At 33.9% G+C, this 10,867-nt stretch overlaps 1 protein-coding gene across 1 annotated transcript; it reads left to right on the top strand.

The window, feature by feature from the left end:
* Positions 1-6,742: 6,742 nt before the first annotated feature.
* Positions 6,743-10,793, top strand: LOC145577612 (potassium transporter 5-like). The gene is made up of 8 exons (XM_081635104.1): positions 6,743-6,826; positions 7,442-7,667; positions 8,057-8,317; positions 8,459-8,509; positions 8,905-9,165; positions 9,278-9,445; positions 9,516-9,770; positions 9,880-10,793. Exons 1-8 carry the CDS (start codon positions 6,743-6,745, stop codon positions 10,791-10,793), a joined length of 2,220 nt encoding a protein of 739 aa, XP_081491230.1.
* Positions 10,794-10,867: the final 74 nt, after the last annotated feature.

The following is a 10,867-nucleotide window of genomic DNA, read 5'->3' as shown; positions in this document are numbered from 1 at the left end:
AAGGATTATCAATTCTCATCTACAATCAATCTATTCTCTCTAAGCTCTCATCTCTCTAGTTTTTCACAAACTCAATTCCGCATACACGAGATCTAGAAACACTTAGCCAAGTTCGAAGTTGCCTTCGCCCTAGACGTGAAAGGTTATAATTTCTGAGGGTTTGGTCCAAATCTCTATTTCCATTATTTAATTTAATTATTTGATTTTATATTTTCCTTGAAGTTACTAATGTACGAGGCATCAAAGTATGTAATCTTATTGCTCTATTCTTGTAGAAAGTATGTTTAAATTTGTTTAATTCCTAGTATCATGTTAGGGTGTTATTATTGCTTTCTAGTATCATGTCTAGGGTGCCTTTTACTCTTTCCTAATATCATGTTAGGTTTAAAGTTTTGATTTTTAATGCTTAGTGACATGATAGGGTTTGTTATTAATCTTCCTAGTATCATGCCTAGGATCTTGTTATTATATTTAAGCTTTATTATTAACATGATTATAATTATTATGATGATTATTATGTTGCTTGATATATATTATTGTTATTGCTTAATCACGCCTTTTATGCATGTTTAAAGGGAATTGGTACTTGTAATCACGCTTAATAAGATAATTAATAATCTTGTTTAGGGTTAATTTGATTATAATTCAAGTGATCGCCAATAATAGTTTTGCTTGTGCATTAAATTCAACCAACACAGATAAACAGGTTTAGGGTTGATCTGTTGATTGCATGTTAGTCAGAAAGCGCACATGAATACGAGAAGAATAAAGTAGAGGCCTATTTTATAGGGCAGGTTCAATCTCTTTTAGGTTGAATTTGTACCTTCATCCCCGAACACCAGTCGTGGTTCAAGACCTTTTGGAGTTGACGATCTCATGGATCGTTAAGGGGTGTAACCTTCACCCTATGAACGGTTTACAAGTTCCTAAAACTTGTTGGCGACTCTTTTGCTCTAGCTTCCTTCCCTTTGGACGCCACCATGCTTAAGTGTATGATCACAGTGGGGCTCAAGTGTAGGATGGCTTGAAATATTCCCTATAATGCCTTAGTGCACTTAAGGTGTTTTTAACACCGAGTGATAAGATTTGTGGCGCTTTATGCGTTTCAGGTGTCATTGGTACCGAGGTAGAATTAAAAAGGGTTCAACATTAAATATTATGTGGTCACTAATTATTCAAGAATTAAATTGGTATGTTTGATTGTTTGAATAATTATTGTTGATTGAATGATTATGGTTTGAGAGTCATCACCAAGTTTAATAATATGTAAATAATGTACAATGAAAGAGATTACGCACCAAAACTCTTGAAACGTATATACCTTGAGTATGAACATATGGGGGGAGTTATGTGACTTTATATTTGATCATAACTTCTACTGGAATACAGGACGTTGTACATTCCTTTTATTATTATTATGCGCAGGAATTCCGCCACTTACGAGTAGTAATTGATGTTGGCACGGTTAGCTCCCGTGTCAGTAACCTCAATTTATTGGGGGAGGCTAGTGAGGAAACTCGTTCGATGCGTAGTCAACGCTAAATAAATTATGTAATTGTCTAGTTGAGAAGTTTTGTTGAGTGTTGTATGCTTGAAAACAGGTGCAACAAGGTAAGTTGTGTGTTGATAGGTAATTGCATGTTAGTGTGTTAATTACGCTTATGTACTCAGCTTTGCTGATTGTGTGTTTTGTGTGTTTGTTAGCCTTGTCTTTATCTTAGCCCTATGATGACCCATTTTTAATGGAGAGTAGTGGAAACAAGTAGAGAGAAGTTTTTCGGGTGATGAAGCATATTCATAATGGCATGAGTGAAGAGCGAATCATGCTAGTTTCTATAAGTATATGATGTGTTTAATGCTTTAATTATTTATTATATTATAATTATGCATGACTAACGCAAAAGTTTTAAAGTTGGTTTGGTTTTTAATAAGGGCGTATAGTGGTTCCAAGTTGTAGGTTGATTTTATTTTACCACGTTTGACTTTGGTTTGACTTTACTTTCGTTGATTGAATTTTCAAGTGGACTTGTTTTGAATGGTTTTGAAATTACTCTTCCACTGTGTGTCTTTGATAATTGCCTTAGCCGTTTTCACGGTGGCGGTAATATCTTAGATGTTCCTATTTAAAGTTTTAAACAGGGCAAAACAGGTATTTTTAAAAAAGGAATTTCTAGGGTGTTACAAGTGAATTCCTCGAGTAACCCATATCCAAACCACTCAAGTATCCTCTGATCGAGTAACCCCTCAAGTAATCTTTGACCGAGTGAACCCCTCAAGTAACCCTTGTCCCAACCCCTCAAGTGTAACCCTTGACCGAGTAGCTTGAGTAACCTCTTACTGAATAACTCGGGTAACCCCTAACAAAATAACTCAGGTAACCTCTGTCACAGTTCGTTTCGTAATAATTGCAACACTACTTTCTTTGGTAAGAGTCCACAACTATTTTATTATTTCTCTATGACAAACCCCATTTACACTTTTTCTTTTTCTTTTTGTTTATTATTTTTTTTTTATTATTTCTATCACCTACGAACAAATAAATATATCCCACTAACTATACTCTATATTATAGAATCACAAGTTTTTGTATGCAGCTTGTTATACCATGCAATAAGGGTTACTAGAGTTACTTGGTTAGGGGTTACTTGAGTTACTCCTTATTGAGTAACCCCTCAAGTAACCCTTGATCGAGTAACCCCTCGAGTAATTCATGACTGAACCTCTCGAGTAACCCATAACCGAGTAACCCCTCCCCCTCAAGTAACCCCTGATTGAACCCTAAAATAACCCCTGACCGAACTCCTTAAATAAACCCTGACCGAGAAACTCGAGTAACCACTGACCGAGTAGCTCGAGTAACCCATGACCGAGTAACCTCTCGAGTAACCCTTGAGTGAATAACTCGAGTAACTCCTGACCAAGTAACCCTTAACCAAGTGAATTCCTCGAGTAACCCATGTCCGAACCACTCAAGTATCCCCTGATCGAGTAACCCCTCAAGTATTCCTTGACCAAGTAAAATCCTCGAGTAATCCTTGTCTCAACCTGTCAAGTAACCCCTGACCGAGTAACTCGAGTAACCCTCAATTGAATAATTCGGGTAACCCCTAACAAAATAACTCAGGTAACTCCTGCCACAGTTCGTTTCATAATAATTGCAACACTACTTTCTTCGGTAAGAATTCACAACTATTTTATTATTTCTCTCTGACCAACCCCATTTACACTTTTTTTTTTTTTTTTTTTTGACAAGAGCTTAAGCAAACAACCACCAAGGAAAAATTATACAACATTATTAAAGGAAGACAAACTACTGTTTGCTATAGTAGCAAGCACATGTGCTCTCTCCACTGTTGCCCGATCCACCTTGTGAACGCTACACCACTCAAGACCGTTACTGATGCGTCGGATATTAGCAATCGTCCAACAAATGGAAGAATCTGAAACATGTGCATCCCGCAGGCATCTGACCAATGTAGTAGAATCTGTATAAATAGTAACCGCCAGAATTGACCTTGTGACAACCCACTGTAGGCTGGCAAGACAAGCATTCAACTCTGCATGCAGAGCCGACTGAGCAAGGCCAGAAGAAGCCCCTCCTAACCAACCTTGTCCCCCGTACTCCCTAATTTCTGGACACCAACCCATCCCTGATCTGTTAGTGCTCCTCTTCCACGAGCCATCAACAAGAATAACTGTTGGCACCAGCGAGTGAGCAGAGCCCGAGTCCTGCAATATAGCCCGTAAAAACCCCGGTGGATAATCAGCAACCTGTTTCAGGTGGGTGCATTGCCCGAAGCTCACCTTCCTTCTTAGCAATAAATAATCCCTGGTATCGCAGACCCTCTGACATAATAGCCGGTGTTGACACAGCAGCGGCTATAGGAGCGTTGAAAATCTTATTATTACTCGAAATCCACAACCCCAGAGAGTTGCGATAAAAAAGGTCAACCTGTGACCATCATAACCATCCTGGCTTAGAAACAGCCGGATTACTATCCATTGAATGCATAGTTCCATACTTCCATTAATCTCTCATCAACAATATGGTCCCAATATTTTACCATTTAATCGACTCCACTCAACTAAAAATTTTAGGCTTGAGAGGAGGAGGATATTCCACAATATTGGGTGTGTCAGCACTTTCATAATCCCTGTCAGCGAACATCATCTGATGAAGACGACGGTCAACATTAGGACCAAGAGAAGAGTGAGTAATGTCGCAAAGCTTTTCACAAGCTTCAATAGTTCGATATTCTTACTGACAACTCCTCCGACCTAGAGAGATGGCATTTGGGGTTACGTTGAGTAAACATTATATAAGATGATTGAAATCTACCAAGGATGTGTCTTTGTTGACCAAATTTCATGTTTTGTAGTTTGTACAGAGTATTAAGTACAAACCTCAACCTTCTGTAACGTAGCTTCATATTCTTTGATACTCAAACTTATCTTTTGCTTGGTCAAATTCTCACTCTACTGAACAAAAATTACAGCAGAAATTTGGAGAAGAAGAACCACCTTGATTGATGATTTTTTTGAGGATAAATGAAGCAGGACTGTGATCCAGAGGTTGGGAACTCAATCTCCTGCATAACATTTCTGTTAGACACAGCACTATAATTGCTTGTGCTGATAAACCAAACTGAAATTAAAAACCACAAAAAAAAAAAAAAAAAAAAAAAGAAATAGCGTATCTTATCTTACCTAAATACAAAGGTACATTAATGACGTATTTCATTCAACTAATTTTCACTTATATAAACTTATCTTATTTGAGTTTATCCGAACTTATTTTAGTTATCATAACCAATTATATTTATAATAAGTGTAACTAATGCGAACTCAAATAAATTGTAAAACTAGTTAAATCTAAATCCAGGTAAGTGATTTTTTTTTTTTTTTTTTTTTTTTTTTTTTTTTTGAGGGATCCAAATAAGTGAAAATTAATAATGTGAAACAAATTAATAAAGCACGGCATTATTTGTATGATCTCCTCAAATCATTTTTTCCATATTTGTTGATTTTTTTTTTTTTTAATATTTTGTTATGATTTATTTCCTCTGAAAGACAAATACATAGTATCCTTCCGAATCACTATGATTTTGTCCCTAGTAAAGACTGATTTACTCTCATTTATTTATATATATGATCCTTTCCCAATTTGGAATTGAATAAATAAACATTCACACGGAATAATTGATATATGATCGTTGAATTTTACTTCCTATAATATATACTCCATCCGTCCCTTTTTCACATTTCTGCTTTCCTTTTTTGGTATTCCAAAATTACATTCCTCCTTTTCTTTTTTAGTAAATATTTTTTTTCCAAATATCCCAAATTATCCCTCTTTTTTCTGTTTTGTAATTAATGCTAACTCTTACTTTCCTATTCTCACTCTTATTTTCCCCCTAAAAAAATTCAGAATCCTTGTGCCTAAATTTAGATGAATATGACTGATTCTTAATTTTCCAATAGGAGCATGTTATTGGTCCTTTTTTTTTTTGCAAAGGATTGATGACATGACATCATTAAATATTAATCTATCTTTGTTTTACTCAAAGATATCATTTAATGTTTTGTACTTCCCATTGTGTTTTGTTTTATTGTTAGGGCCTGTTCATATTTACTTATTTTCAGTTCAGTTCAGTTAAGCTGAATCAGTTCAGTTCAGTTCAGTTCAGCTCAGTTCAGTTCAGTTCAGCTCAATAATAATAATAATAATAATTATTATTATTATTATTATTATTATAATAATAATAACAATAATAATGTTGTTATTGCTCCATTAAATTAATTACTTCTATTTTTCACTTGGGATAACATTTTGATTAGTGGGTATGCAATTTTTCACTTCATTTATTAGATTTTAAATTTTATATTTACTTATTTTCAGTTCAGTTCAGTTCAGCTCTAATCAGTTCAGTTCAGTTCAGTTCAGCTCGGTTCAGTAAATATGAACAGGCCCTTATTTGTTTTATTCTTAGTTTCTTAATTTCCGTGTAATTTTACAAACAGGAATGTAAAAAAGGGACGAAGGGAGTACTTTATACAAGTATTTAATACTCATACTATTCAATTGAATGTGCATATATTGTTTTATGAGTTAAAAATAATTTCAAAAGTTTTGAAAAATTATAAAATATGTTCACCATATTAGAAAGATAAATAAATAATAATTGTACATTTAGTTTTGTATAAAATTGCTCATCATTATTATTTTAAAACCAGTCTCATTTGATAAACCTATATCCGCAAATCAAATAAGATAATACTCCCATCGACACTTATTATTTTCGAGACATTAGTATGTGTCATTTTTTTTAAATGTTTGTTCATTTTTACGCTTTAATAATTTTTCCTTCACAAAATAATTTCAAATTTAAATAAAGATTTTAACATAACAGAGACATTAGTATGTGTCTTTTTTTTTTTTTTTTTTTTTTTTTGTGAAGGGTAGTATGAGTCATTTATATTAAGATAAATCAATTTAGTAAAAAAAATTAAGTAATTAAATAAAACCTAAAAAAATCAACTTGTTTCTCAAGTGCTAAGAACACAGATAGTACGCGGGCTCCTGAGTTTGAGGAACCTTAATGCTATCTCATTTATCTCACTTTCCCAGATAAAAACCTACATTTTCTCAAACTCTTTATACATATAATTATCAACCTTTCCTCAAATTTTCCAAACCAAAAAAAAAAAAAAAAAGTCTAAAAAAAGTCTCAGAAATTAGTGAATGGGTGAAAGAAAAATCAATCGTTATGACTCTCTTGATATCGAATCTGCTAAAGTTAAAGGCAATCATGCTCATGCTGCTAAGGTTAGTCCATTTCCAAAAAAAATTCACATTAATTTTATTAGGTTCGTGTCAATTTCTTTCTGTCATTCTGATAATTAGATGCACCGCACACCTAATGCTATTTTTTTCGCTTCTATATGCATGCTCGTTTGGTAAAACTTGAATTCTCGAGCAAGGAAATGAGGAAAATAACAAGTATATTTTTTTTAAAGTGTGTGGTGCATTGATACATCAAGATTTTGTACAAGTATTCTTCTAGTAAAGTGCTTGATTATTATGGTTTATTTTTGAATTATTTTTCAAGAAAATTGTCAATAATCAAAAGAATTCTCTCAATATATTTCTTTCATCCCGTTTCATAAAGTTGCACCATTTCTTTTTCGTGGCTTCCAATTTACTGTTTTTTTATTTTTTTTGGCGAAATTTAATAGTATATGATTATAAATATCTTCTATTTTATTTTATTTATTCAAAATTATAAATAGTTAATATTTTGAAAATAACGCTTTAAATGAGAAATGGTGCAATTATATAGTAACGGATGTATTAATTTCCATCACATGAAATGATATTTTTTTTATATGCACATTTAATTGGGAAACCAATTAATTAATTTTGGTTGGTTAATTGAATTAGGATGCAAGTTGGGGAGTGATATTGACATTGGCATTCCAAAGTATTGGAGTAGTTTTTGGAGACCTTGGAACATCACCATTGTACGTGTATTCGAGCACGTTTCCTAACGGGGTTAAACACAGAGAAGACATTGTTGGAGTTCTTTCTCTCATCTATTATACACTTACTTTGATGCCCGTTATCAAATATGTCTTCATCGTCTTAAAGGCTAATGACAATGGCAATGGTATGTTCATATTTCTATGTGAGAGAGAATAAATTACGTATTGCTTCATGTAAAAGGTTTTTCTATTTTCGTAATGGAAGTATGAACAATGTTTCGTAGTTGTAAAAAAAGAATACTCTCTCCATCTCAGGGAATATTTTTTTATTACAGCTATACTTTGTGTATTATTGTGGTGCATTTATTATCAGTTTATCACTCTTGATTTGTTTCTAAATTAATTTGTAACCTTCGTAATTACTCAGTATTTGTTACCTTATTCATTTTCTTAATTTGATACTCCGTCGACTCACTTAACTAGGCCATGGACCCCTAAAGGCCCAATTAGACACTAAAAATTAGGCCAAGTCTGATTTCGCCTTTGATATCTTATTGATTTTTATGGGAAATAGGTGGAACTTTTGCGTTATATTCTCTATTATGCCGAAAGGTGAAAGTTGGTTTGTTACCAAATCAACAAAAGGAAGATCGAGAAGTAGCCTATTATGAAAATCATCAATCAACAAATAATAGAGAAAGAAGAAGGGAATTGTCTTCCAAGGTTCAAAACTCATTAGAAAATAGTTCATTTGCCAAATATACTCTCTTATTTGCCACACTTCTTGCTGTTTCACTTGTTATTGGAGATGGTGTTTTTACTCCTTGTATGTCAGGTAATACCTCTCTCTCTTTTTCTTTTTTCTTTTTTTTTTTTTTTTTTTAAATTAAGTTCCCTATTTAATTTTTGGGTACCATATTATTTTCTTTATTTGGAACTAATAAAGTTCTTCATATTGACGTGAATTTAATGACAGTTTTATCTGCTATTGGAGGGATCAAAGGAGCTTCATCTGCTTTAACTGATAGTACGTGTTAATGATTCCGTTTTTTTTTTTTTTAATAAATTTTATTAAAAAAAAAAAAAGAAAAAAGACTTACGAGGTTGACCTTCTTGTAATATTGATACTACATACAAGATACAACTATATAAAATGTTGTTATTGTACACTTGTGCAATAGTTGTGTAATGTACTTCAACTAATTTTAACTATTGATAAAATGGGTTGAAATTAGGTCAAGTAAATTATCCATGATCGAGCAATAATGCATGCATTGCATATGAACCATTGGAATCTTCATAATTCTTGAACATTAGTGTCTACGTAGTACATGATTGTATTGCTTGGTAGAGAAAATGCAAAATTATTTCATATGAAGTGATTTTATTTGTACCTCCATAATTATAATTTTACGCTTGCAGAAATGGTTGTTTGGATGTCAATTGTCATCTTAATCTTCCTCTTCATGATGCAAAGATTTGGAACTGATAAAGTCGGATATAGTTTCGCTCCTATACTTACCCTATGGTTTGTATTCAATGGTGTTGTTGGAATCTACAATTTCATCAAACACGATCCATTAGTTATTAGGGCCGTAAATCCGTGGGAATTCATTCAGTATTTCAAGAGGAATGGCAAAGATGGTTGGTCCTCTCTTGGCGGTATCATCCTCTGTATCACCGGTAACTATTTCTCCTGTTTTTTCTTATAGAAATTTTTTCCGGCCATCCTAAAATAGTAACATATGTATGAAGTTGTTGATGTAGTATATGTATGATGCAACATCTAATGCAGGAACTGAAGCATTATTTGCTGATCTTGGACATTTTTCAGTTCGATCAATCCAAATTAGTATGACTGCAATTGTATACCCTGCTATTATCTTGCAGTATACTGGTCAAGCATCTTACCTTAGTAATCATTCATGGGATGTTGGAAACGCTTTCTACAAATCAGTACCAGGTAACAAACTATCAACAAATTATGTTGAAAATGCATGGAGTGACATAATTTTTGAATTTTATTTTTACAGCTCCATTATACTGGCCGATGTTTGTCGTGGCAGTCTTGGCTGCAATCATAGCTAGCCAAGCAATGATATCGGCGACTTTCTCTATCATCCATCAATCTCTGGCTCTAGGATGCTTTCCTCGAGTCAAAGTTGTACACACATCGGCCAAATTTGAAGGCCAAGTTTATATACCAGAACTCAACTATCTACTCATGTTTGCATGTATTTTTGTTACACTTGGATTTGGAACTAGCACAAACATTGGCAATGCTTACGGTAAGCTACATTCCTTGATAGAACAAACTAGTAATACGAAGTTTATCTTTTTTTTTTTTTTTTTTGTAAGTAAACAACTTGATTGTGTTAATCCTTTTATGTACTACAGGAATCGCGGTTGTCTTTGCAGAGGCTATAACCTCGTCATTTATGATTCTTGTTATGATACTTGTATGGAAGACGCACATAATACTTGTGCTTTTGTATGCCTGCTGCATTTTGTCCGTTGAGTTGGTTTACTTGAGCGCGGTTTTCTCCAAGTTTGTTCATGGGGGATATCTTCCAATAGTATTTGCTTTAGTATTAATGACCATGATGTTCACATGGAATTATGCCTATAGGAAGACTTACTATTATGAGCTCGACAACAAGGTTTCGACTGAGAAACTTAGAGAGATAGTTGATCAGTCTAACTTGTGTCATGTTCCGGGCTTGGCTATCTTCTACTCACAGCTTGTCCATGGCATCCCACCCATCTTTGCATGCTACTTGGGGAATGTGAATGCCTTACACTCTGTCCTTGTTTTTACGACTATCAAGTCGTTGCATATCAGCAAGGTACCACAAGAGGAACGGTTTCTCTTCCGAAGGGTGGATCCAAAGGCTCTTTTGTTTCGGTGTGTGGTTAGATATGGTTACACAGATATTCATGATGATGCAGAAGGGTTTGAGAGGTTATTGATCATAAAATTGGTTGAGTTCATCAAAATATACGAAAAGACAAATGAAGAGAAAACCCTTGCACATATTAATGAAGATTTAATACAGAGTGACGTATGTAATGAAGAATTGGCAGAAGAGATCGAACAAGAAGTAGAGATGGTTCAAAAGGCAGCAAATCTTGGGGTGGTGCATATGATGAGTGAAAGCGAAGTGATTGCGAAAAAAGATTCGAATGTCGTAAAGAAGCTTGCAATCAACTATGGATACAGTTTCTTGAAGAGGAATGTGAGGCGAAGTGATGAGGTATTTAACATACCTCGTGCTCGGTTACTAAAAGTTGGGATGACATACGAGCTCTAGCTAGCTTGAGGTTATTTGTAAACTACCCATCACAAATCATATATTTCGCTAGGGTAGATTTCCTTATTTAAGTT

The sequence above is a fragment of the Chenopodium album genome, chromosome 14, assembly GCF_948465745.1.
Source record: "Chenopodium album chromosome 14, dcCheAlbu1.1, whole genome shotgun sequence".
Classification (NCBI taxonomy): Eukaryota; Viridiplantae; Streptophyta; class Magnoliopsida; order Caryophyllales; family Amaranthaceae; genus Chenopodium; species Chenopodium album.
Note: the sequence above shows the minus strand (reverse complement) of the source record. Positions and strands in the feature narration are given on the sequence as shown.

Excerpts from the sequence above, each read along its gene's own strand:
- LOC145577612 (XM_081635104.1), top strand. The coding sequence starts at position 6,743 with ATGGGTGAAAGAAAAATCAATCGTTATGACTCTCTTGATATCGAATCT. Across the intron at positions 6,827-7,441 it reads ATCATGCTCATGCTGCTAAG|GATGCAAGTTGGGGAGTGAT; the intron begins GTTAGTCCATTT and ends TAATTGAATTAG. Across the intron at positions 8,510-8,904 it reads TTCATCTGCTTTAACTGATA|AAATGGTTGTTTGGATGTCA; the intron begins GTACGTGTTAAT and ends TTACGCTTGCAG.